At 37.7% G+C, this 21,446-nt stretch overlaps 5 protein-coding genes across 7 annotated transcripts; 2 read left to right on the plus strand and 3 right to left on the minus strand.

The window, feature by feature from the left end:
• Positions 1-68: 68 nt before the first annotated feature.
• On the minus strand, positions 69-2,538 carry LOC128258440 (uncharacterized). Its single transcript, XM_052990043.1, has 4 exons — positions 2,520-2,538; positions 1,219-1,305; positions 867-1,159; positions 69-437 (listed from the first exon to the last, which is right to left on the minus strand). Exons 2-4 carry the CDS (start codon positions 1,286-1,288, stop codon positions 237-239), a joined length of 564 nt encoding a protein of 187 aa, XP_052846003.1. The 5' UTR covers positions 1,289-1,305; positions 2,520-2,538; the 3' UTR covers positions 69-236.
• On the plus strand, positions 1,913-5,297 carry LOC128258438 (uncharacterized). 3 transcript variants are annotated; one of them, XM_052990041.1, is made up of 3 exons: positions 1,913-2,048; positions 2,498-2,962; positions 3,044-5,297. In XM_052990041.1, the coding sequence occupies exons 2-3, from the start codon at positions 2,569-2,571 to the stop codon at positions 4,234-4,236; spliced, it is 1,587 nt and encodes a 528-aa protein (XP_052846001.1). In that variant the 5' UTR covers positions 1,913-2,048; positions 2,498-2,568; the 3' UTR covers positions 4,237-5,297. The 3 variants fall into 3 exon arrangements, with proteins under 3 accessions (XP_052846001.1, XP_052846000.1, XP_052846002.1); XM_052990040.1 differs by having other exon boundaries at positions 1,914-2,270; XM_052990042.1 differs by having other exon boundaries at positions 1,914-2,198.
• Positions 5,298-6,606: 1,309 nt separating this feature from the next.
• On the plus strand, positions 6,607-8,787 carry LOC128258226 (putative serine protease K12H4.7). Its single transcript, XM_052989735.1, has 5 exons — positions 6,607-6,720; positions 6,775-7,659; positions 7,778-7,916; positions 7,986-8,457; positions 8,557-8,787. The coding sequence occupies exons 2-5, from the start codon at positions 6,872-6,874 to the stop codon at positions 8,628-8,630; spliced, it is 1,473 nt and encodes a 490-aa protein (XP_052845695.1). The 5' UTR covers positions 6,607-6,720; positions 6,775-6,871; the 3' UTR covers positions 8,631-8,787.
• Positions 8,700-9,595, minus strand: LOC128258228 (uncharacterized). Its single transcript, XM_052989737.1, has 2 exons — positions 9,442-9,595; positions 8,700-9,377 (listed from the first exon to the last, which is right to left on the minus strand). Exons 1-2 carry the CDS (start codon positions 9,506-9,508, stop codon positions 8,779-8,781), a joined length of 666 nt encoding a protein of 221 aa, XP_052845697.1. The 5' UTR covers positions 9,509-9,595; the 3' UTR covers positions 8,700-8,778.
• A 291-nt stretch (positions 9,596-9,886) lies between these two features.
• On the minus strand, positions 9,887-19,033 carry LOC128258227 (G protein alpha i subunit). The gene is made up of 5 exons (XM_052989736.1): positions 18,479-19,033; positions 11,450-11,921; positions 11,291-11,385; positions 10,766-10,954; positions 9,887-10,704 (listed from the first exon to the last, which is right to left on the minus strand). The coding sequence occupies exons 1-5, from the start codon at positions 18,597-18,599 to the stop codon at positions 10,514-10,516; spliced, it is 1,068 nt and encodes a 355-aa protein (XP_052845696.1). The 5' UTR covers positions 18,600-19,033; the 3' UTR covers positions 9,887-10,513.
• Positions 19,034-21,446: the final 2,413 nt, after the last annotated feature.

Genomic DNA, 21,446 nt, shown 5'->3' on the forward strand with positions numbered 1-21,446 from the left:
AGCGACCGTTGCCTGGTTGCTGTTGCTAGCCAAGGATAATATTATTTGTTAAGTTATTTAAACCAATATGTATATATAGCATTTTATTTATCATAGAAACATATGATTACAAATTTAAGAAAGATTTTATATTGTTTAAGTTAAATCAGTAGATGGGGGTTGGATTAGTTGTTAACTATTTAAAAACAAATTTAAAATGTTACCGCAATGAAAAGTTTTATCAAAACGACTAATATTTAAATTTTGTTTTGTAAGTCACTGATGGGCTTCTTTACTTGAGCGGTCGCTTGGGAACAATATTGTTTCAGCTTGCTCACATTAAGCGAGGAGCAGTTTCTGTGGACACGAGCTTGCATCTCCATCTCCTTTTTAATGAGATCCTCCATGGCGGCGTATTTGTCTGCCTCGATTTTAAGATGCGCCAGCATTGCCATGTTCTAAAATAGTTTAAACAAAATCGAAATGAGCAATAAAAATAAATTTGAGTTATAAGACAGACTCATAAATCAAGACTGGATTATCAGAAAAAAAAATTTTAAGCCCATAAATTTTTTGAGGTAATCACGATGAGTTTTTTTTTTTACCTTTACTTACATATTTAGACGAATTTATACTTTAGAAAATAGCCTTATGACTGATAATTTTGTTTTAATCTTCATATTAAGAATTTGGGGGACGAGGACATTTCAAAATATTAGTTATCTGTTAAGATATGATTGAGCAATCAAATAAGGTGAGGCTTTCTTAAATTATAAGTAACGTAAATGCTATTGCTGATCGAGCGAATTGGTAATGCCAACTGTAATCATCATGTTCAATTGCGACTAGGCCTACAAGATGATACCGATCCCTGGTGTAATAGTTACCTCTCGGTATTTTGCCTTTAGCTCCTCCAGTTTGGCTGATTTCTGCTCCTCCTCCTCGCTGGTAAACTGATTTTCAAAAAACATATGCTCCGGATGCAGAACATGCGATGGCACGTGAAACACCTTCCTGTCCAACTCTCTGATGGCCTTGAGTCCCTTGGAGGCTGATGATTGAAAACGACGCTCCACGGTTTCCTTTTGGGCCTCCAATAGATCCGCTGTTGCCGGGGTCTTTATCCTGTCTATGATCTGTCCTATGCCCTTTTTAATGATGTCCTGCACAATGTGTTCGCCTATAAAATACAATTATGATACATAACGCTACCAATTATACTAAATAAGTAATACGGACGCTCTGCTGAAAGTTGTGTCGCTGTGAAGTTAAAATACTTCTGGTCGTAGGTACTACTATTAAAGTCCATTGCGCGGGAACGAGGCACTATTATTTAAGGAAAATTATATTCAAACTGTATTCAGTACAAACAATAAACAAATAATCGCGCAACTTGATAAGTGTTACCGTTCTTGGATAGCAAAATAATGAAACCACTTCAACAGTGCTGCCAAATCTAGCTACAAAAAAAGTTCATTAAAAAACCTAAAAATTACATTCAATTCAAATTCGTTAATCACAATTTAAGAGCTTGTTAGAGGTTTAACTTCTAGCTATATAATATGCAACTCCTGTTCTGTATAGCTATTAGCTTTACTCGGGTTGACTTGAAATTTATACAGAACATTCTCAACATATTGTTGATTCAGAAAAAAAATGAGGTATATATATAGTTTAAAACCCTTTTAAAATACTTTAATTGAATAATTAATTTGATAAATAAGCAAAACACATTTTTTTGACCAAAAGGCAGTTCCTCAAAAAAAACAATTATTTTTGACAAACATTTCACTCTTAAATTTTGTATACACAAAATATTTATCGGTAAGAAGAAACTTCGAACTTGAGACTAACAATTTGAGGAGTTTTCGTATAATGTTAGTTAAAAACTTAAAAAACACCATTTAGAAATTTAAGCCTTGTACAGCCTTAACAGTTTCGCCAGTCTAGTGAGACCGAAGTTTTCAGATTCACCCGAGTTCGGGTGCTTCCGTCATACTGTCAATCAGCTGGGCTTGTTGACAAACAAAATAATTTGAGAAAGCAAACGACACCAGAGTTAAAATTTGGTATTGGAATGGTGGCAGATACGCTGGTTTTTCGTGTTTTTGTCCTTTTTCCCTCCACTTCCATTCTTTTTTTCCATCGAGACGTCTGGCAACGCTCTGCACATTTCTAATATTTTTCCGTCGATGTGACGATCCGACGTACTCCACTGTGTACATCTGTTTATCCCGACCCCAAATTTTCTTTAAAAAGCTCGTACAATATGATTATACATTTGTATTTTGGTATACCCTTATCTGTGAAATGCTTGAGCCTAACTCATAATTAAAATTTGGTACACCCTTATCTGAGAAATGCTTGAGCCGAACTCATAATTAAAATGTTTCAGTTTTCATAAAAAAGCACAGCAGTAAAGTCACATAAGTATCGAAAAAATTGCTTTTATAGCCTTCCTAAAATAGGTTTCTATTTCTCGATTAAAATATTATTTGTCCTAAATTTACTTATTTAGGTGAAAATAAACTTCTACTCACCTTAAAAAGCTCATCTGAGTCGTTGGTGATTAAACAATCAACCTAAGAAATGGACGAAAGTGGCGAATTTAATTTAGTTTTGAACCGCGACTGCCTCTTGGAGATAATGAAATACGTAATTACTGGTTGCGAATTAAAAAAACATTGGAGCAAAATGTTGAAGTATGATGATTTAATAAACTTTGTGTTGGCCCATGAAATTTTCCTGGATTTACTTGAGACTTATCACAAACGTCTGTACGAGGTTCTTGATTTGTTTCTTACGTGCAGGATAACAAAGCTACTAATAGATCTACGAGTTAATAAGTTGTCTAAAAGAAATGAATTTTTTTGGATATCCTACCTACAATCTATCAGAGAAAAAGATCCTTTCTATGTTGAACTACATTTTAAAAATAATATGCACGATAAATGCCTGGTTTACGTCAGTATTAAAAAAAAAAGTAAGTCTTAATTTGAAAATACATTTGTAATAACAAAAATTATTCAACCAAATCAAAAATTATATTATCTCTAATTTAAAGCGGCAAGAGAGCAGGATTTTATCGTTGAGTGCGTCAAGTTTGATGTTGATGTTACTGCAAAAGATTTATATGACATCTGCACCAGGATCCCAAACTTGAGTAATTTAGAAGTTGAAGGCACTAAAATCCATGGAATACTTGCTGATATCGGACGCCATTGCAAAGATCTTCAGGTGCTGGCAGTTCATCTAAGCCCGGAAGGCGGGGCCGCCCAATATTCATCACTGGTATTGTTGCCCAATTTAAAATTTTTTACTATATCTGGAGTCCAAGAAAGCGGATCGCAATTGCTATTTTTTGATGATTTGAGAAAATTGCACAGACCTAAAAGTTTACCACCTTTGACCCTGTTTATCACAGATCACTTAAGCAATAAAGGTCGGTATATTACGTTACCGACTTTTGACTCTTTGCATTCTTTCGACATAAGGAAAGATGATCGATCAAATGATATATGTGTTACAGCACAGTTCGATTTATGTGAAACATCGGAAGAAAGTAATTTAATTGAGGAATCCCTAGTAACCATACCTTTAAATAAACAAACCTTAATTGAGTTTAACAGAAATAAAGCGAAACTTATGTTAAATATACATAATGAGTCGGACATTGGCCAAATGGGTTCCTTATCAAAGCTGCCCAATCTAAGCCGATTGACTATATATAACAAACGTAATAAATTTAAAGATCCCAAGCCACTGGCAAAATTCCTCCAATCAATGATCCCAAAAAGGTCATTCGCCTTGAAATATATCTTAATAAATTATATATCAATAGATCAATTAGAGGCCGTAGAACTTGCGAAAATAGAATCTATTCGATTTCTGGCTTGCCATTTGTCCGAATGGTATTCCATGAAGTTTTTAAGTCAGCTAATAAACCTGCAACACCTTGTTATTAATGTCCGCGAGTCCATTAATTCCCATACATCAGAGCTACTTTTTGACTTGCTAATTGCATGCCAGGTGCAAGCTACCATAGCTTGCAAAGATTTTACCCTCAGAAAGAATGAAAAAAAGGTGCAGATTTATAAGCGGCCATCGTATGCAGAAATGAACGACGTCAATACCATCGAGACACCAGACCTTCCAATTAATGAAACACTAAATCCACTCTTCCAAGCATTTCGCCACCAGCAATTTGAGTACGATCGAAGAATTTCATATAAGTGGACTGATAAATATATGTTTTAAGGATATCTCAAAAGTGGCAGAAAGTTCAAACCATTAAGAAACTGTCGTGCTCCCTCTCAGAGCTATCTGGAATTGAGAAATTGGCTGGACTCAACAATCTCCAGGATTTGGATATATCCGGAAAAGGAAACCTTACCGCACTTTTCACAAAGCTGGCTGAGAAGAATATACTTCAACGATTTCGATATTCCGAAGAACTCGTTCCTGAAGAGGTTATAAGGGTTTCCCAAATAAAGTCGCTAAAAAAACTTGAGTGCAGTTTTTCGGACTGGGAGGACTACCAATCCTTGACAGAGCTAGCTAGCTCGAATGTTGAAGAATTAATTGTACTGATACTAAGTCCAAGCTATTCGCTACAAAAATTTTTCGGAGCGTTTTCTTCAAATAGTTTAACTAGGTTGCAGCACCTGGAAGTTGAATTACCACGTAGAGCTCTAAACATTGCAGAAATGTCTGAAATTATTGGAATAAAAGGTTTGAAAGTGTTACGTGCAGGATTGGATCGATTACCCAATCTACAGCACTTGATACTTGAACATTCTACTGTTATTGATATGAACCCTTTGGAAAATGTATTAAGGGTTTTAGTACACAAATCGCCGGCAACACTTCAAAAATTGGACTTGGATAATATCTTAATTGGATTCAATGAATGTAATTATTTGACCCAACTTGAAACATTGGAGTCTTTGAAATGCAATTTACGCAAAGAACCTGGTTTAGAAGTTTTGGCAAACATTAAAAATCTTAAAGAACTAATAATCTGTGAGGCACAAGACTCGCTCGCTGAACTTTACCGGGCGTTTGCTCTTAGAAGTGACTCAATTTTACAAGATCTTCATACACCAATTACATTTAATGAAGAAATCTACGAAATATCGCAAATAAAGTCACTACAAAAAGTTGATATTAGCTACAAACGCTTATGTAGCAACATATCAGAGCTGGGAAAACTAATTAAACTTGAATCATTGTATATATATAAATTGTTTTTTTTCCAATTTATATATAAATAGTCTGTTGCCGATGTTTGAATCTTGTCAAAAGCTCGATTACGTCACATTAAAATTTCGTCGAGAGGAGGTAGATACAAGCACGGTCATTAAAATTTACACCATTTTAAAATCTGTAAGGAATCCTGCACTTCAGAGACCGTTAAAACTTACTCTTATTGAAGAAAACTTTATCCCAAACATCAACGTAAGTATTGCGATGACCCATCGTCCGGCGATTAAAATTGTTTTTTTTTGCAGGTAGAAGACATTGACAAAGCATATTTAAACGTCTCCTATAAGTATGAAATGTTCAGCCATAAACTTAATAATAGTGGATTTGTGTTGAAAAATAATTTGGATAGATTTACAAACGCAGTTCATTGGAGAAATTAAATAATGGAAAATACAAGTTAAACATGGATTCGATATACCATTATTTGAGATCAACTTATCATTTTAACAATAAAACCAAGAAGAGTTACATAAAGCAAATCAAATTTCAACTTTTTGTCTGCAAACTTAATCGCAATTGATCATGATAAATTAGGATTCCGTAATCATAAGCCACTTACTTATGATGGATAAACTATAGAATTTGCACTATTTAATACTCTAGAAAATTACTTTTGTAGTCTGTTTTATTTCAATATTTTGTTTTAAAAGCTGTCCCTTAAAATTAGAAAGCCTCTTGAGGCGCTTGGAGGCGGATGTTTGGAAACGACGCACCACGGTTTCTTTTGGCCCTCCAAAAAATTTGCTGTTTTATGCCTTTTCTGCAAAATGTGTTCGGCTATATAAAGAAATTACCGGGTAATGGCAATTTTTAAGGAAAATTGTTTTCAAAATGAACAAAAAAAAAATAAACCATCGCACAATTCAATTAGAGTAACCGTTCTTGGAAAGCAAAATGATGTTACCACGTCAACAGTGCTGCCAAATCTAGCTACTAAATGAAGATTCATTAAAGATTCAAAAGCTAAATATTCGATAAAGAAGCAAATCTTTGCAAACTGTACTTACACTTATATTTTTTGAACCTTCATTATTCACAAAAGGCTTTATATATTATAACTTTAAGTTATTTGACACGCGAGTAATACTGTTCTGAATAGCTATTGATATTTCTATGAACTGTAGATTCCGAAATAGCTGCTCAGCTTTAAAAGCTTTTTTTGATGGGAAGGTAACCTCTTTAATTTAAACAATCAAAAAACAGAAAAAAATTGTGAATAAATCAGTGTCAAAGTTGATTTAAAAACTTTTTTCATTTAATGAACATGGACTACAATAGTTTGTTTACCTAAAATTTAAAATATTAATTTATTACACTTTATTAAAAATATTTAGAATATTTTTAATGCACTTGCTAAGAATCGATATTAATGATAAGCGGCCATTAAAATCAGCCCGTATAAACATAAAGAACACCCCTAATGCTTTGGTTTTGCTTTAGCCGGCTTTGCGAATATAGCGAGAACTGAATAATCAGGCAAGTGCGACACACATAACGGTGCCTATATAAATAGCTCACACCACTCTTTAGTCGCTATTTACAGTTCAACGGTGAACGGCATTCGATCTAATCAGATTCCACAGTTACTGGAACTTCCACTTGACCCGAGCAAACAAAGGAGACAAATATGCATTTTATTGGGGGCGTTCCGAGGCCTCTGGGGCTGGGACTGCTGCTCCTGGGACTGATTGCGCCCATCTCGGGGCTTGGATTTCGACGCGGAAAACTGGACAGGGGGTTCCTGGGGGAGCCCAGTAAGATACCAACACTGCAGAGATCCCTGGAGTCCGAGGATCTCTGGTTCGAGCAGAAATTGGATCACTTCAAGGCGAGCGATGGGCGCACCTGGCAACAGCGGTACTTTGTGAATGCCGACTACTACCGGAATGACAGCTCCGCACCCATCTTCCTGATGATTGGTGGCGAGGGAGAGGCATCCGCCAAGTGGATGCGGGAGGGAGCCTGGGTCCATTATGCCGAACACTTTGGAGCCCTCTGCCTGCAGCTGGAGCACCGGTTTTATGGAAAGAGCCATCCCACAGCGGATCTGTCCACCGAAAATCTACACTATCTGAGCTCCGAGCAGGCTCTGGAGGATTTGGCCAGCTTTGTGACCGCCATGAAGGTGAAGTTCAATCTGGCCGATGGCCAGAAATGGATCGCCTTCGGTGGCTCCTATCCGGGATCACTGGCTGCCTGGGCCAGGGAGAAGTATCCCAAGCTTATCTACGGATCCATCAGTTCCAGTGGACCCCTATTGGCCGAGGTCGACTTTCGGGAGTACTTCGAGGTGGTCAAAGCATCGCTGGCCGCATACAAACCCGAATGCGTGGAGGCGGTGACCCGCAGCTTTGCCCAGGTGGAGATCCTTCTCAAGCACATGATCGGGCAACGCAGCCTGGATGAGAAGTTTAAGTAAGTAATGGAATGGAAATGGAGTTTTTTTTTGCTACTTAAATACGTAGCCCCTTATTCCTCTTCTTAACTTTGAAAGATAACTTTACTGAGTTGGTGTAAACTCTTCTACTTGTAGGACCTGCACTCCCATCAAGGATTCCATTGAAAACGACTTGGACATGGCCAATTTCTTTGAAAACCTGGCTGGAAACTTTGCCGGCGTGGTTCAATACAACAAGGACAATAGTCCTCATGCCACTATAACCATTGACGACGTGGGTCTTTCACGATACGAATATTTCAAAACTTTAATAATCTATCTACTATTCATTTCAAACTTACAGGTCTGTGATGTGATGCTAAACACCACGGTTGGACCACCTGTGACCCGTTTAGGCTTAGTGAATGACATGCTATTAAAGGAATCAAACACCACCTGCCTGGACTACAAATACGAGAAGATGGTAGCAGATATGAAGAACGTGTCCTGGGATTCGGAGACGGCCAAGGGAATGAGGCAGTGGACTTACCAAACCTGCCATGAGTTCGGCTTCTATCAGACCTCCGATAACCAGGCAGACACCTTTGGTGGTCGCTTTGGCGTGGATTTCTTTATTCGCCAGTGCATGGATGTGTTCTCCAAAAACATGGACGCAAAGTTCTTGGATCTGGTGGTGTCCGCTACCAATGAGAATTATGGTGCGCTCAAGCCAAAGACTACAAATGTGCTGTATGTGCACGGTTCTATTGATCCCTGGCATGCTCTTGGATTGGTGAAGACTTCAAATCGTTCACTTCCTACGATTTACATAGAAGGTATGGTTTGCTATATAATATTGATGCAATATCAAACCCTTTGTTATTCTGCACCTGTTGTTAAGCTTACTAACGTAAACAATATTTTTCCTCCTCTAGGAACTGCTCATTGCGCCAATATGTACGAGCCGGTGAAAACCGATCCGCCTCAACTGGTGGCCGCTCGTAACTAAGATCCTCAAATTCTTGGCCAAACTGCTGGAAGGCTACACCTCAACCCCAATCTGAAAAGTCAGCTGAAATTTTGGATTCGTCAGCGATTTGTTTTATTTGTTTGCTTTCGCATGAATATATTAATATAATTTTTTACTCCGCTGGGAGTTAATCCTTCTTGGCCTGCTCCATTTTCTCGTGGAATCGCTTCCAGTAGTGCTGCACCGTGGCATTCCGAATGATGTTGTGTTCGACAAAGTTCAGCAGCCAGGTGCCGGTGAGGTAGGTCAGGTCATAAATGAAGGCCACTACGCGAAAGAAGTATTTTTCCGCCTGCTGCTTGCTGGGCATATTGGCCATGATGTCCTGCAGCTGCTTGGCTGCCGCTTCCTTGGCCTCCGCTGCCTTCTTCTGGGCCTCGCTCTTCTTGTTCTCGTTAGAGGACCCCGACCCCTCTTCGGTGCCCTTGCTGCGAACGATGCTGTCTAGGGGATCGGCCCTGCCCAGTTTTCCACCAGAGCTGACTATAGAAACGGACGGCGACATAGCCACCGATGTGGTCACATCTTTCTGGGTGCTGTTTTTTAGGTTATTCTCGAAGGAGCTGCTTCCGGGGATACCAGTGGAGCCGGGAGCCACGAAGCCAGGTGACGTGGTTTTGGGTTTGTCACCATTGTCATCTCCAACTGAAAAGCAGCGAGCTGGGCTTACAATCACAGCACGTGGATACGCTGTATCGCCGTTCAACAGCTTCAAAATGGAGTAATCTTTAAGACATAAGGGCGAATTTAGTCATAATCCTGTTTTCAGATCCACGTGCTTTTGACTTACCCCTGTAGTTGACCAGTGATCCTGCCACCGACCGATTCCATTTGGCCAATAATGTTGTGCGAATCATTTTCCAAGTTTTTTTGTGCGGCGAATGCAGATTTTAAGTTATTCACTGGCGTAACAATGACAATTTCACCAAACGAACAAAATCCAAAATGCCTGACAGCTTTCAAACAGAAAATGAAGGCATCCTACCAGAGTTGCCAGGGTTGAATCTCTTTTCGAAGAAAACCTCTTTTTTTTAGAGGTTACAACACTTTTAAAGTGCTCGAAAACGTAATTATAAAAATTTATATGCAATTTTATTTTAATTATATACATTAACAAAAAAAAAAACATTTCATATTACGTTTTTTCAGAATTCATTAAGGGCAATCTAATATATTTCACTGATAAAAGTTTTGTAATATAATGGGCATAATTGGCTGCACAGAAATACAATGACTTGTGTTTTATATAAATGGTCTTTTATTTAGGCTATTACTAAACATATTAGTAAGTTTACTAGTTACATTTTAGGGCTTACAACTCCAGGCCTAGGTTCACCTTAAATAACGCTGTCAAACTCTTGGCAAAAAAATAAAAGGCAACAGCGCCAGGGCTGCAAAACATCCGACAAATGGTGAGGCCCAAAAAAGCACCCCTGCACGATACGATCTCGGTGTGCCTCTTTTGGGAATCTCCATTAGCCCGCGAAACTTAATTTAATCCCAAAGAGAGCCGATCGAGTTTGGGGGATAGGATATACAAAACCCATCGGCTGTCCTTTACGTACTTTACATTTGTTAGGCTAATATGTTTAAATTAGTTAACTTACAGGTGCAATTTATTGGACACGGTTAACTAAATTGCAGTTGGTTATTTGTTCCGCGACTACTGGCAACCAAATCGGTTATTAAAATTACGTGGGTCAAGCATGTAAAGCATTTTAAACATATATGGAGAATACGATTACGTATATGTAGGGCGTAAATGTATCGAGTTCTTAGCGTGTAATGGAATTGTTGATGCGCGTTTTCCTTTAATACTACGACGCAAGCTAAATAATGATGATCCTGTGATCCGCCGCCTCTTAAAATAAACCAATTTGTTTCAGATTGTTCTTGATGATCACATCGGTGACGGCGTCGAAGACAAACTTCACATTATTCGTATCCGTGGCGCAGGTGAGATGCGTGTAGATCTCCTTTTGGTCTTTCCGCTTGTTGAGATTTTCAAACTTCATGCGGATATAATTGGCCGCTTCCTCAAAGGTATTGGTACCTAAAAGAGTTCGGGATGAATGAATAAATTGCATTTAATTACAATAAACGTATTATTTTACCTGCATACTCCGGAAAGCATATCGTCAGGGGAGATCGCTTGATCTTCTCCTCAAACAGATCCTTTTTGTTGAGGAAAAGAATGATGGAAGTTTCCACAAACCACTTGGAGTTACAAATAGAGTCAAACAGCTTAAGGGACTCGATCATGCGATTCATCTCTTCGTCCTCGGCCAAGACCAAATCGTAACCTGTAAAGTAAAATTTTTTTTAAAATTATTTATTTTCAGACTTATAATTAATAAAATTTATTTTGATACATATGCTATATAGAGTTTTAATGAATTTAAAATAGTATTTAAAATAACTTTGTTTTAATAATTTGAATACGTTAAATTTAAAACAGAGATTTGGGATATTTGAATTAACTGATCAGAGAATCAGCGCTCTGAAAAATATATATGATAATATTGTATTACAAAGTACAAGAAGAGAAATTTGAATTTAATTTAAACACAATTTATTTCAACTGTTAACAGGCAAAAATCAAACAAAGGCTAAGCAACAGGTAATCATATAAGTCTAACCTGATAGCGCAACGCAGAAGATAATGGCCGTAACGCCCTCAAAGCAATGGATCCACTTCTTGCGTTCCGATCGCTGGCCGCCCACGTCAAAAAGTCTGCAAAAATAATAACCCATTAGAATCAATTAAACCAAGATGTGTTAAGCATTTCAAAACTCACTTAAAGTGCAGCTGTTTGCAGGAGAAGTGCGTCTCGATAATGCCAGTGGTCTTGACCCGGGTTCGGAGCACGTCCTGCTGGGTGGGTATATAATTTGGCTGCGCGATGCGGTCCAGCGAGTTGAGGTAGTAGCCCGCCGAGTCGTTCAGCTGATATTCACGGGAACGCGCAAAGCTCTGCTGTACACCTCCATCCGCCCACAGTTTCTTCATCAGAAGGACAATTTCCGGCAGCAGGATGCCCTCGTCTGCGGCGGAGGCGTGTGTGAAGAACTGGCGGGCTATGTCCGTCCTGCCGGGATCGGCAAATTCGATCTTTAGGCGGCCCATGGCCCGGATGATCACCATCAGGCTCTGCACCGTGTTGCTGAAGACCACGCGGCGGTACTCCTCGCACTCCTCCTGCGAGTAGCCGGTGTCGTGGATGATTTTCATCTGTTTCACTATTGTTGATTTGCCTGATTCGCCGGCTCCTAAAATACATACGCAGAAATATTATTAGTAAAGTGATCTTTTTTAAAGTTATAGGGTAAAAGGGCGTATTGTGAATTTCTCTTTTCGAACGGTATGATATAATTGTTAAATTGTCTTAAAAATGGTATTTTCTATATTTGATCTAAAAAATTACACAAATCTTCTAAAAAGAACAAATAATATCTTATGAAATTACTCATTTTGGTTCAACAGAAGCGAAGTGAACTCATGCTTATTTCTTTGTGGGCGTGACCTCTACATAAAAGCTTGAAATTCCAAGTTCAGGGCGTAAAACTGAATGAATCGATGTGATAACGACAATCGGAATTACAAACTGGAGAACGGAGGAGGAATTTATGAATGAATGAACAAGATGCCACAAAATTTGCTCAATTGCCTGGGGGTTCAAAAGGCCAAAAAGCTGCCGGTTTACGCTTAATTGCGCTGGTCAAGTAGAAATGAATGAATGAATGATATCGTATGTATAGTACATGGGCAATTAATACTAAAAAAGTCCGATCAGCTACAAATAGAATATATTACTAAATTATTGCTGAATACTTATTTCGAAATATTTGAATCAAATAGGTAATTGACATGTATTATTATTTTGCATCAGATGCAAATAACTACTCGTTTAAGTTAATGTTTTAATTTTCGTAAAAAAAAATTCTTACATTTTACTTTAGACCTCAGCTTCCCTTTCCCTTATAAATCAAATGGTCAAGCCCTTAAGTTCATTGAACCACCCAGCGGTTCTCCAAAGCTATCAAAAGCCGAGGGAACTGGCGGAGAAAATTAAATGGACATAATTTTATTTGCTGAGAGCTTGCAATTGTAAAATGAGACCTGACCCGCGATCGTTAATAAACAAACACAATCGTCTGGTTTGGCTGACCACACAAGTTTATTATCTGTTTCGAATGATAAAAATAAAAATATATGTATATAATCACATTACGTGCTTACCAGTTTCCCTTTTCGATGAAGGCAGAAATGAAATAATAGAGAAAATGGACAAATAAAAAATTGGCAACATTTGCCGTCGAGCTCCCGGTCTAAGTTTTATTTCAGTTATCAAGCGCTATACAAGATGTTGGGGAATTGCAACAATGGCGCATTAAGCCGACTTTTTGCTGCAGTTGGGTCCATTCCCAGCCACCGGATGATTAGGTAATTGCCGAAGCTCCCTGACTGAAGCTGACTATACTTTGTGACTATACTTTCACTTTTTCTCCTTTCAGGGCTTGGTACTTGCACTGAAACTAAGATAGTTGCAACTTTTCGTAAATAAATCATCTATATTAAATTTCTCTTTGGCGGACAGTTTCTTTAAGCAGTCATGTTGATCATTAATTTGTTTTCTTAAGTGACCTTTTAACAAATTACCTTTTTTTGTTTAAGTAGGTACTTATAACTATAATCATATTTTTTCAATCGATACAAATTTAAAAAGTATATATTACTTTTTGTAAGATTAAAAGTTAAGGCAATATGTCTTTTGTACACCTGCTTTCCAAAGTTTCCTCATCAAAAGGAAAATATCTCCTTGTCTGCACAATTTTCCTTTAACTTTTTAAACAATTTTGAAAGTTGCCAATTTTCGTACAGATAAAAATATACGCTGCTGAAGTCCGTGATTTTAGGTCCCCAAAGATTTATCAACAGGCACAAAATATTCTATGTTCACTGTACTTGCACTAAATTACAATTGATTTATATTTTTATAAATAAATCAAACACTTTCATACATATTTATTCAATTTTATAATTCCAGTCAATCCACACAATGCGTACTAATTTTGCAATAAAAAATGTCGTTATAGTAGATTAAGGGAAGGAGCGAAAGAGACGCATAGAGATAATGGCCAAACAACGGTCGCCACATAATGATGAAATTGACAGATCTGAATACGAATATGGACGTTAGGCGAATGTTTAAACTTGCCACCGTGTGGAAAAAAACTAGCAACAAAATCCACAAATGAACGGCAGAAAAAAGGTCAATTTAATAATAACAAAATATGCAAGAGTGTGTGTCTGTGTCCGGGCATTCATTTATCAATGCACCGTTAGCTGTGCCATAACAAGGGAGAAAAACCGCGAGAGCGAGCGAGAGGCGAACAATAGGGATGAAGCGAGACGGGTTAGAACAACGGCGGTACGCACAAAGCGATCCGAAAAGCCGGGCTTACAAGCTCATTATCATCGCGATCGTCATGACCAACGTGCCCCTGCTCAAACGGTATTATAATTAACATTATTAAGCAGTGGATATCGGCGAAGGGAGGGTAGTTGGAGAGCCTTTGCAGACGATGAGCTCTTATTTTCTTTTTCGCTTGTTTTTAGTTAATTTTTACCTACAACAAACAAACAGAAACATATTGAAATATTTTAATTATATTATTTCTTGAGACAAATTTTCGTTTCAATAGTATTACTTTTTTGCAACATTTGCAGATAAAAATTTCTTTTGTAAAGTAAAATTTCCTTAGCTTTCCCTTAAATCTCAATAGGTTCAATCTATGGGTTGGTGAGAAACTATCGAAATATTGTGTTTAGAAGCTCGATCCTAACCTACGACATCTAGATTTCCGAAATTAGAACCATATAATTTTATAAATATTTATTTAGCCCAGAGAAAAATTCTTGAATTTAATTTACAATGTAAGCCTAAGATAATTTTTTTTTTTCTTAAACCACAAATACATATTCTTAAAAAATTATAATTTAAGCTAATTCTACTGTATTACCCTCTGGGTGGGGAACTTTCCAAGGCGTGTGCAACGTAATGCACCAACTAATTGGTTGGGTGATTATTGAGCGTCAGTAGAATCATCATTAGAAATGGTGACTAAAGCCTCTCAGACACATATGTATGTACATACATGCAATAAGTTAAAAAAAAACAACAACAGCTAAAGACAGCGAGAGGAGAATCGTAAGAAAGTGTTTGCGCCATGAGTAAGCGAGCTAAATGGCGCCTGAACTCGGTTATCGAAGTGGGAAATGTGTTAATCAGCGTCGAGTGTGAAATGGTGTACTTCTAAAAAGTAAACAATTAAATCAGATGAAATGAAGCCCTAAAACGGAAATCCTCAACCACCAAACTCAAATGACTTTCACGCAAATCTGTCCTATCATGAAATTTCCATCGCTTTCTTATATAAATTACGGTTCCATTAATTATATATATAGAGCATAGGGCTGTTCGAAATTGACGTATAAGGTCACTTAGCGATAATTTTGATAAGCCAAATTATACTTTCAGAGTGCTCAAGTGCATTTGTATGTGAATTCTTAAAAAAAAAAATGTAGATTAAGTTGCTGTGTTGACAGTCTGGGGTTTCGATTTTGATATTGGTGCGGCAGAAAGCATGACATTATTTTGTTTATATATTATTTATTTAAACAGATATACGAGCTGCTTACTCATGCCCCAAAAGCGCCTTTGGAACTCTCTTCCTCTCTTTAGTTCTCTCGATGCAAATATCGTAAAAAACAATACTACACATTCTTTTCCCCTTGAACACAAAATGTTTGGGCTTGTAGACGGGTGAAAAAAAAAGAAATTCAACTGAAAGTTGTAGTTTTCAATTGAATGGCGTGCAGAAAAGGGAAAGGAGGGGAGAAGCGTAATATAAATTGAGTGTCAGTGGAGGAGCTTTATTAAATCTACACAATAAGCCCAGCGTTGGGGGCTGACAATTCCGATTCCAAATTGAGCAGCAGACCCAATACACAGAAAAATTTACTTTTTTTCAATTTTTAAAAATTTATTAGAAAATAATAATTTATAATTTTTTTTTTCAGAAAATTTAATTTAAAAAATTCTATTTAAGGGAATTGTATGTTTAAGTTTAGTTTTTTGTTAAGCTTATCAATACAATACAATTAATTTCAACCATAACGTAAAAGGCCTACTAGAAGACTTGTTGGGCAAATTAGAGCATTTTTTATTTTTAATAAATTGAAATATATATTTTCAGTGTAGCAACAGCAGCTGCATTTGGTGGCGGGGCCATTTATTTGCGCTAATATCGTTCACCCCACTTGAAATGTCAGCGTACAAATAACAAAGCAGCAACAAAAACACGGCCAATTATTCAGCTTAAAGAGAGAGAGAGAGAAACGAGAGAGCGCAGGCGCAACAAACAGCTCAAAGATCAGAGATCGGTTTTCTTTATGATCCAGAAATAACAGAAACTACAGAAATTACGGCACACACAAAGTGCAAACACAGCCCACAACGACAATGGCAACAATTAAATCAAGTGCAGCAAGCACCGGAAAAAAGTAAGTCTGAAATGCAACTGGTGCAAGGTGTTTTTGTCTATCTTGTTGTCTATCCAAAGCTGAACCATTTTCACTGGTCAACATGGAATTTGAGCCGCAAACAGCTGGGAAAATATACGATACTGGGGATTCGGAAAGTACACAATGCGGGGATGAAAACTCTAGATATTTCCTGCACCTTTCTTACGTTATTTTCCAAAACCGGTTTCCAGGGGTTTCTTTAATTCGGCAAACCAATTTTATTTTTCATTATCTAGCTCATAAAAACAGTAGTTATTTGCAAAGTAGTGTAGAAGGGGATTTGGGATTTTTGTTTTAAAAGGCTTTAAACAGAAAATTAACAAATTTCGATACAGAAAAATATATATAAGGGTTTTAATAATATTGTTCCTTTTTGATAAAATTAATCAAGTCAATAAAGATTACCTAGTCGAGCTAGCGTTCTTACAAAAGTTAAGACCAGAATAATTTCACTAAAATTAATTTAATTAGGAATTCAGAAAAAATGGGATTGTAATCATGGGTGGCTGATAGCCAGTCCTCACTGTACTATTTGGCATGCCACTTGTTGCCTTAGTCATTGTGGCTCGCTTCATTAGCAAATCAGCAATGCTGCCAACTAAAAGCTGGAGAAAAACCTCAACTGCATTGTTTTCAAAAATGAATGGCAATGAAAATGAAAAGTACACACGCAGACAGTGAAATATTATCGTTCCCATATCGTACATATGTATACCATCCATTTGGTGTATGGAAATTTAATTGCAGAAGGTTGCAACGCGACGTGGCATTTAATTTCACTGCGTTTGCCGCAGAGGTCGGGTCACTCCAAATGCGATACGATGCACAGTGGTCGAAAAAGCCTAAGTTAGCGGAATAATAACATTCTCAAAACCAAAATATATGTATATATTTCGCAATATTTTTTTTGTTTTTTTTTTATTTTATCAAAACTTAACAAAATAAATGTTAGTACTTATAGCGAATACGACTTAATTTCAAGTTATATTTCTAATAACTCTCTTAAAATTAGACTGACAAGTTCTATACGATTTCCTAGTTTAAAAAAAATGAACTTAAATTTTATTTATTTGTAATTTGTTGCTTGTTTGATTGGGTAAATCGACCACTGTACGTTGGCGCCTCGACGCTTGAATGGTTTTTCCTACTAAGCAAAAACCGCTGCACTATCGGAACCACCGACTCCATATCAAACATGTTTCCATTGCGGCGCCGCACTTGTTGGGATCGATCCAAAAGATCTGAAAAGTGCGTGCCAGAAGACGAGAACCGAGAATCGAGAACTGACATTTGGTTTCAATTTACGTTCAATTCCCTTATCGCCAACGAATTATTGGACACAGACATTGCATAATGCACACTCCGCGAACAGACGGACTTGTTTAGCTTGAACCAGCCATAAAAACAAAATGTTAAATAAAACCATAAGTATTTAACATTTTTCACAGAATTAAAGCCCATAACGATTTTATTCAAAAAAACTTTTTATAAATTTTAAAAACAGAAATTAAAAGTTTTTCATACTAGGTTTTTGATCATAAAGTACCAGTGGCATGGGTAAGGGGTCGCGTTCTAATCTTCCCCTGCTCGGGTAAAAACTGGTAGAAAAACGAGGATACAAAAAATAGTAATTTATAATATTCAAGTGACTTGTTTAAAATGTGCATTGCTAACTGAAACCTTTTTTAATTCAATCGATTTTTGTATAAAATGTAATGTTATGTGAGGGTACTTAAAAAAAGAATTTTAATTTTAAAATAACTTTTTTTTGTCGAAACGAGTAATTTAAAAGAAATATTTAATTTTGTTTTAATATCGGAGCTTGCAATTTCACTAACTTCCGATGAAAAAAGAAATGTGTTACAGGAAATCTCATTTATTAATATTGGTTTAATAATACTTTCACACATAAAAAGTTTGTTATTTCAAAGAAACTTTAATACACAAATTTTGTTCTTTTAGCTTTACAGAGTCACACTGGATTGTCTGCTTATAGAGCGTCCTCACAGGGATTTTCCAATGGAAAAGCCGGCAAAAATCCGACGCTTAACTCGGCACATCCGAGAAATGATACCAAACCCACCCCGCCCAAGAAAAAAAATAAAAAGAAAATGAGGTCAGCGCGAATTTCAGCACATTTTGCTCCCAAAAAGTTGAATTCGCAAAAGGGGAATACCGGAATACGGGATAAAATGAGGCATAAAGGTAAAAGTAAAGTATGTAGGGAAGGAAAACGCACCCAACAACAACAGTTTCACCTCCGAGGCGGCGCGTTCGTGCTCCGCCCTGAGCGCCTTGTCGATGTTCTTGGACCGTTCGATGGCCTCTTTATCGCGTGCTGTACTCACGGCACAACCCATATTCGCTGTATGTCTTTATCGCGTTGGAGTCCGGAAGGCTTGGCAACAGGGCTTTTCCGCGATTTTCGCACTTTTCACTCGCAGTTTTCGACGATTTTCGAGATGCGTCTGCGCGTCGTCGGCTGTACACTTTTTTCTCCTCTTTTTGTGTTTCCTCCTCTTCTCCTTTCACACAAACACAGCACACATGCGCACGGGCACGCACACTCACACACACACACGCACGCAAAGTGGATCTGCAGACGCTGTTTTTTTTTTTGGGGCTTTTGAAAAGTAACCCAAATGCACTGTTATTCCTAACGTTAATGCTGCAGCGGCAGAGCCGATTTTACTTCTTTTGTCGTTTAATTTCGCTTATCCGCCGATTTAGCGCAATGATTCACTTTTGATCGTATTATTTTAGTGTAACCGTTTGCTTTTTAGAGGTGGGAAAAGATCGACGATCGGCGATATTCAAAATATCTGTTCTATCGGTGTTTGGTAGCGCTTATCGATACTTATCCGTCTCTAACGATATTTTCTCGCCACTGTTTACTTCTTAGATCGACGTTTTTCTAACATTCTCTGTGAGAGGCGGGAAACCAACGGTGAAACATCGGTGTTTCATGGTCGTATCGATGTTTGGCAGGGCTTATCGATGTTTATCCAGCTCTAACGATCGCATATTGTTTTTCTGGCGTTACTGGGTCTCCGCTAAATAGGGAGGATGTCTTCACTAACTGCGGAGTATGGCCGAACATGTGGCAATGTTGGTTGTACGGCAAACTCCACTATGTGCAAGGGTGGCAGCTCGGGCCCCACTGCTACACAAAAGAACTGGCAGCAGTGGCTAGGTGTAAGAACGCCACTATTTTGGTATAGGGCAATGGTTACGTCACAAACAGTTGCGAAGACCTGCCAACTCGTCTTATTTACCCTCTTCCTGGGCGGACACTTTGAAAAGAATTTAATTAATCAAAAAACATTTTAATATCCTTAATTTAATATGACTCCGAGTTATTAAGCCAACCCAAATGATCTTGTTTCGTCTGGTCAGTCACTAGCCATAATTTCATTATGTCCAACTTGCCCTTTGCCTTTCGGCTTTTGTTTGTTGTTATAGCGCGTTAAGTATAAACAAACATAACCGAAAATATGTTATTGCTCCGAAATGCAGGCGATCGTCTGCCCCTTTCATCCCACACTCATTGCTCTCTTTCTCCCCCTGCAATATGCACGCAAGCCGGCCGAAAAAAGTTCTCAGAGCCCTGGCATAAATAATAATAATATTTGCCGTTGGGACAATACCATTTTTGGATTCCAAATGCTTGCAGTTGCATTTGGTGTTGCTACAGTCAAGCTCCGCTAGCCCAGACATTTTGAGTTGCTTTATAAATTATAAATATGTAATGTAATGAGCTTCTCATTTAAAACACTCATTTTAGATTAAAAACCATTATATTTTTTATTGTTTAACATTGTCCTTTACAAAAAAATTATAACAATTTCGAGATAAAAATATTTTCATTTTGGGCATTGCAGGTATTATTAAAATCTGAGCAGAAGCGTTTTTGAGCAAATAATTATAACGTATGAAAAGAAATGTAAATTAACCTTACACTCTTTATGGATTATTATCACTTGAGTTTTGGGTACGAAAAATTCCATTAGCCTTGTATGTTTTAGTAGAGATTCTTCTCTTGTACTCCCAAATCGATGATATAAAAAGAAATTCGTCGATCGTGGAGGGCTTTCCGCAGCTAATTTATCTAAACAAAAAGATGCAAAGCCGAGGCAGGAAGATGAGGATGGGGTCGCAGTGCAAAAGTTTCACCGTCGCCGGAGGACGTCACATGTGGCCCCCACTCCGCATCCCCTCGCGTGCGCCCCTGTAAATAGGGGCCATCAACGGGTCATGATTTACACATGTTTACACGAAATGTGCGGCATTTTTGGAGGGGCGCAGTAGGGGGGAGGGGGGGAATAAGGAGATCGGGATCTGGATCTGGATCTGGAACCCACTGCCTTATGAATGAATGATCGCTTCAGCTTCTTCACCATCCACCCCCCCCCCCCCCCCCACTGTAAATTATCGTAAAAAGCGCAGGCTAGAGAAATATGGATTTGTGCGGTTTTTCCATGGGTGTGCGAGGGGGATGGGGGATGGGGCGTATGGAGCAATGCTGCACTTTGGGTGGTCTTTTCTTGCCCTCTCAGTCGCACTCACAGCCAGCAGATCAGGCGCATGCTGCCCGCATTGTTATTGTTGTTGCTGCACCATGAATCCCAAACTGTTTGCTGATGCCAACAAATTTGACGAACGTCGGCATTTCATCCAAAACTTCAATCGGCATAAAGAAGAAGAATACGAAGACTAGGCACCAAAACCAAAAACAACAACAAGCTGCCAAGCAAACAGCAGCGAGAAGAAGACGAAGGAGCAATTACAAGGATGGGCAAGGCCTTGAAATAGATATGTACATACATACCGTTAGCAAACCCTCACAAACCATTCACTTAGAGAAAATATTATGAACTAAAGTCACGTTTGTGATTAGAACACTGGCACATTAAATATAAAACCTGGCATTCGAAAAATCTAGGTATTGTAGAGTTCTAATTTTTTGCTTTTCCCAATACAAAAAACATATTCTAAAATACCTTTAATGAATTCGAAAGGTGAACTCGTTATTTTTAAAATTACATAAAGAAAAAAAGAACACTATTTTTTAGCTAGAACACTTAGCAGTTTGGTTTCGGAACTTAGCAGCTCTTTTTTTATTTTGTATTCCATTATAGGGTTTTTTATTTATTTATAATTTAAGCCTGAATAATTACGTTTTTTATGTTAATTTTTAGCGCTTAAAT

This window comes from Drosophila gunungcola (genome assembly GCF_025200985.1).
Source record: "Drosophila gunungcola strain Sukarami chromosome 3L unlocalized genomic scaffold, Dgunungcola_SK_2 000003F, whole genome shotgun sequence".
Taxonomy (NCBI): domain Eukaryota; kingdom Metazoa; phylum Arthropoda; class Insecta; order Diptera; family Drosophilidae; genus Drosophila; species Drosophila gunungcola.